This window comes from Cupressus sempervirens, chromosome 7 (assembly GCF_028749045.1).
Source record: "Cupressus sempervirens isolate cs-2001-9-10 chromosome 7, ASM2874904v1, whole genome shotgun sequence".
In the NCBI taxonomy this organism is placed as follows: Eukaryota; Viridiplantae; Streptophyta; class Pinopsida; order Cupressales; family Cupressaceae; genus Cupressus; species Cupressus sempervirens.
Window position 1 is genome coordinate 406,614,500 of NC_143124.1, and position 6,087 is coordinate 406,620,586.

Below are 6,087 nucleotides of genomic sequence, written 5' to 3' on the forward strand. Positions count from 1 at the left end.
TATGTGTCCCAACTACTCCACCTCCTTAAGACCAAAACCACACTTGGATGGCTTTGCATAGAGTTGATGATCTTTGATTAAGTGCACTGCTTGATCTACATGCTACAAATGGTCTTCCAAAGTCTTGCTATAAATTAAATATCATCAAAAAACACTAACACAGACTTTATCAAGAACTTCTTAACAATGGAATTCATCAAACTTTGGAATATAGATGGTGCATTGGTAAGACCGAATGGCATCACCAAAAATTTATAATGACCCTCATGAGTTTGAAATGTCGTCTTGCAAATATCTTCCTCCTTAATCCAATTTTTGTGATAACCTAATCTAAGATATAACTTTATAAAATGTATAGCTCTATTTAATTCATCTAGAAGATCATTGATGACTAGAATAGGAAACCTATCTTTAATGGTGTACTTGTTGAGCACTCTATAATCTAGACATAGGCACCAATTTTCATCCTTCTTATGCACCATCGCAATAGGTGAGGAGTAAGTGCTTTGGCTATGTCTAATAATTCTTGCCTCTAGCATTTCCTCAACAATTTTTTCTATCTTACTTTTTTTGTATTTGTGGGTACCTATAAGGCCTAATGTTTGGTGGTTGGCTCCATGGAACTAGTTTTATGGTATGGTCATGATCCCTCTTAAGAGGAAGTCCTTTAGGAATATCTCCAAGAATCACTGAGTGACAAACAATTATTGCTTGTAAATCTACATGAGTAAGAGCATTAGATTGGGAGACTTCTAATGAACATATCTAGGCCACAAATCAATCGGCTCCTTTATTAAGAACCTTTTTCATTTGATGAGAGCTTACCATTTGTGGGGATTTTTCCTTCAATCCCCTTAGCTCACCTACCTTTCCTTTTAAATGAAATTGCATGAATAGTTCTTGGAAGTTCATCTCAATTGTTCCCAATGTAGCAAGTTGTTGTATTGGCTAAACAATATCTAGCACAGCCATGGATATGAAATACATTGGGATATCAAGTTGATAATCTTCCATGGATAATTTGATGCTATGACACTTCCCTGAACAAATAATTGTGCCCCCATTTCCAATCAAAACATTAAACTCTAGGGCTAGATATATAAAACGATTTAGAAGAGTTTGCAATTTTTTGTTGATGAAATTATCAGTACTACCTAAGTTGATCAACACCATTACCTTTTTCTTCTTTAAGAAACCCACTACCTTGAGAGTTTGTGGTGTACTAAAACCTAAAAGTGCATGACAATAAATGATTATTTGAGAGTCATGTGATTCTTCACCTGACTCCCTATCCCCCTCTGATATGGGCTCATCCTCTTCTTCCTCGCTTGGACTTTTAATATAGAACAATTTATTTTCACTATATTTATGTCCTAGACTATATTTGCTATCATAATTGAAACACAATCCTTTTAATCTTTTCTCCTCAGTTTTTTGTGTAGTCAACCTAGTAGGTTATGGAAGATAAGGTGTTGAATAACCTCTTTCTTTTGTCACATTAGCCCCTTGCTTTCTAGGAGTCAAGAAATTCTCCTCTACCCTGCGTGCCAATATAAAAGACTCATTTATTGAGATAGGAGAAAAAATGCATACCTCATGTTGAATGTGATCCTTGAGACCACCCAAGAATAAATCATTCAAGTTCTCCTCTATAATTGTATCCACTCTTAAGGATAGATTTTAGAAGTTTTGAATATAATCCTTAACTAATCCTATTTGTTGAAGGTTAGCAAGTTGGGTAAAGAAGTTTTATGCCACACTATTGCTATATTGTGCTTGGATTTATTCTATAAAAATTGACCATGATATGGTGAGACCCTTTTTCCTCCTATGAGTGTAAAGCCAAAATACCAAATGAATTGATCTAGTTCTTGATATAAGGAAGCTGTCGTGACCTTTTGTCCATATGGCATTTGAGGTACCTTCGAAAATTCTCCATTTGATTTATCCATGTTAGAAGATCCTTTTCATCGAATTTGTGCATATCCACCTTTGGAAAAGAATTCGTAGATCCCACATGAATATGAAAACTTCTGTCATTATTAGTCAACTTGAAGGTTTCACCTTGATTCTTGATAACTCCTTCCTTGTTTCATTAATGTAGGTTCTTAATAGGCTTTTTATTTCTAATATATCTCCTCATAGGTCACACATATCCCTCTTAACCTCTTCTTTGAACTTACATATTTCCTTATTGGGATTACCATCCTTTGTTGTTTTCCAATCTTGATTAGGGATTTCCATGGTGTGGTAGCATTCTTTTTGCCTCTTGTTGGAGGCCTTGTCATGATGGAAACCAATATTTTTGAAATAAATCACACAAATGAAATATAAATTCTCTGATCTTTTAATTTATTTTTTAGTGTAATTCTCTATTTGGATGCACCAAATCAGAATTGGAATAGGAATAAAATTGGAATACATATTCCAATTTTGGCCTAAAAATCAGCATTTGTATTCCACCTAAATAGGTGGAATTGGAATACGTATTCCTATTCCAAATTTTTTAATTTTAGAAAACATAAATTTTTGAGTCCGTGAATTCCACATCAAATTCTGTGTGAACCAAACAAGAATAGGAATACGTAACCCCATTTTCTATTCCAAACTAAGTATTCCTATTCCTATTTTTATATTCTTGTAGCCAAACCGACCCTATATAGAGAAAGGGATAGGCAAATCTCCAGACAAAATGCACTAAAGACAAAACAAAGTCAAACTTATTTTTTGGAGATTCACAAAAATGTAGTGGTTTTTTTCAATTTCATTTTTTTTGAAAATTGATCTACTTGAAAAATAGCCGCATCCATAAAGAAAACAGAGTGTCTTTAACATCACTCTATTTCGGAACTTGAAGGAGTCGAAAGGACGAATGTCTACCACCGTCGACTCCGGCTAGGACGGTACGCGTGTCTTAAATACTTTGATAAGAAGACTTGGAAAACGTCTCGTACGCGTTTCTTATATTATTTAAAAGGACTTGATTAAAATATCGTTTCAATGGCCTATTGAAATCCTCCAAATAACTAAAACAATCAATCAAGAGGAAACGTATGAAATTGTTCCGCGGCCTCAAAAATCTTCATATCTTACCTGCTCCATACTCACTGCGTTGTGTTGTAAAATCATTGGCTAGGGCATTTCGTTTTTCCGTACTCCATACTATTCACTGCTTCTCTTCGTCCTCTATAAACACGACTCATTTGTTTCAAATAAACAACGATTTACAGTTTGGAGTCCATTATTGGCTATGGCTTTTCCTTTGTGTATGGGATCTAGAAACAGACTGCTTCATCTCATATATGTTGTTTACCTTCTGTTCGTTGTCAGCGTTTTGTCTGAGCAGCAGGAGGATCCTTGTGCAGGCGATGGTTTAGGTCATGGGCTTTGTGGTCTCTATGGAATTTGCAGACCGACAGAGCTTTCATACAATTGCACTTGTCTTCCTGGATACCATTTCCTAGATAATGATAACCATATAAAGGGATGCATTAGGAATAAATCTCAGATACTGTGTTCCCAAGTAGACAGCTGCGATGGGAGTGGCGCAGAAATGCAGCAGATTGACCAGACAGATTGGAATGGGTGCGAATATGAACACTTCACATCGATGAATGCAACTGCTTGCCAGCTGGCATGCTTGGCTGATTGCTTTTGTACAGTAGTCATCTACGCCATCGTAGATGGCACAATGAATTGTTGGAAGCGTAGGCTTCCGATAGGGTACGGCCGTGTAAGCCTTACACGGACAACTTTTTTAAAAGTTTATACTGGAGTCTGCAACGATGTTCCGGCCATGGCACCAAACCAAGCAATTAAGGTGGAGAAGGGGAAGGCTTTTGAGGTTATTGGAATAAGCCTTATGGGTTGCGCCTTTCTTTCTGTATTAGTCATAACTTTTGTTGGCTTTTGTATATACCGACCCAAGCTCAGAGACTTGAAAGTGCATGACAAGTTTGATTCAGTGGGGTTGAAAGCCTTCAGTTTCCAAGAGATTGACGCCGCAACTAGAGGCTTTAAGGAAGAAATAGGGAGGGGAGCTTTTGGGAAGGTCTACAAGGGAGTTTTATCTGATGGAAGAGCAATTGCTGTGAAGACACTTGATAAGGAGGTCATTCAAGACCAACAAAATGGTGAGAAGGAGTTCCGGACGGAAATGGGTATAATTGGGGGAAGCCATCATAAAAATCTTGTTAAACTGTATGGCTTCTGCCATGAGGGCTCCCACAGACTTCTTGTGTACGAGTACATGTCTAATGGTTCTCTGGACAAAGTTTTATTTATAGGGGCGAGAGATCTTGATTGGTATACGCGTTTTCAAATTGCTTTGGAAACTGCAAGAGGAATCGTCTACTTGCATGACGAGTGCACAAATGCTGTCCTCCATTGTGATATAAAGCCACAAAATGTCCTGCTGGATGAGAATTACCATGCTAAGATAGCTGACTTTGGAATATCTAAATTGATTGGCGCAGAACAAACGAGGACATTTACTGTTGCTCGTGGAACACTCGGTTACATGGCACCTGAATGGCAGAAAAGTAATGCAGTTACTGTCAAAGTGGACGTGTATAGCTTTGGAGTAATGCTTTTGGAAATTATCTGTTGCAGAAAAAATCTCGAGATCAATGTTCCAGAAAATGAAATGATTTTGGCTGATTGGGTTTATCAGTGTTTCAAATGTGGTAAACTTGTTAAGTTGATTGAGAATCAGGAATGCAGAGGTATTGAGGCAGCACAGCTGGAAAGAATGGTGTTGGTTGGGCTTTGGTGTATTCAAGAAGATTACCTTCTCAGACCAACAATGAAAAAAGTAGTGCAGATGCTTGAAGGAACTATTGACATTACCGTACCCCCTGATCCTGGATCGTCTCGTTCATGAAAATAAGACCATTCAGTCTAATATTTTTGTTCAGCTTGAACTATGACTGTTGTTTAATTTAGGATATTTCTAAGATTCTACCAGCTACTTTGGACAATGATGTAATTACGGAGTAACAATTATTTGACCAATTAAGTTAGTATTGTAATCTTAAATTATATCTTACAGAATACATACGTAGTCTGTAAGTAATAAACTAATTCTTCAAGGAATATGTCAGGTTAATTTTATGGTGCTAACGGTTTATTTGTTTACCTAAAGTGAAGGTATTACTTCTTTACCTCTGGTTTATGAATAGATATGTTTTGGACAGTTTATCGAAGCAAGGTTTAAAATAATTATTCAGCAAACATATATTATTTCAACAGAAATGTTTGTTTGTTAGAGCAAACTTATTTTCTCTTTTATTTCAAGAGGTTTACTTTATGATTTAATAAAGAAATAATCAATTTAGGCCATGGTTTAACTATTATATCATTCTATACAAGCTTTTCCTACGGAAAGAACAGCTGAGTTTAGATATCTTTTTATCACGTTTTCTAGCGAAGTTTGATTATTAGCATCAAAATTCCCTGTATTTTGTGCTTTAATTCTGCTACATCAAAGAGAACAATTACCAAAGGAAGTGATAGACATATATCAAGACTTTATACTATTGGTCTCTGATAATAAATGTCTCAACTAAGACAAGTTTAATGGCATGTATGACAATGATCAGATTTCTTATGAACACTATTTTTAATCTTAATTTGGGGATTTTCTTAACAATGTCAATTTGTATTTCATAATTATTAGTCTAATAAGCTAAATCATTATATTTATTTTCAGATTAACTGGTCACGAGTTTATACTGGGTATATGTTTTTGAATTAAAAGCGGCCAAAACAAGGGGGCTGGCCCATTACAAACAAACTTAAACTACCAATGGATTACCATCAACCCTAAACCCCTAATGCTGCTTGAAACAAAAAAAAAAATTTAAACCATAATTAAGAAAGTATCTATAGGCTATTAACAAAATGTCTATTATCAAACTTAAGAAGCTAAAGAAAAACATTAACAAAGTCATGATAGCCTTGCAATGCAAAGAGTTTGGAAACCAACGAATTAACAACATATAAAGAAAAAGGAGGAAGCCGTTAAGACTTCTTGGCCTAATTCCTCCCCAGGAGGACACTCGCCTAGTCTTCCACCAGGGAGTCAAA

General features: G+C 35.9%; 1 protein-coding gene across 1 annotated transcript; it reads left to right on the forward strand.

Annotated features, from left to right (window-relative positions):
• Positions 1–3,233: 3,233 nt before the first annotated feature.
• On the forward strand, positions 3,234–5,094 carry LOC149547254 (G-type lectin S-receptor-like serine/threonine-protein kinase LECRK3). The gene has a single exon (XM_089794720.1). The coding sequence runs from the start codon at positions 3,251–3,253 to the stop codon at positions 4,880–4,882; it is 1,632 nt and encodes a 543-aa protein (XP_089650846.1). The 5' UTR covers positions 3,234–3,250; the 3' UTR covers positions 4,883–5,094.
• Positions 5,095–6,087: the final 993 nt, after the last annotated feature.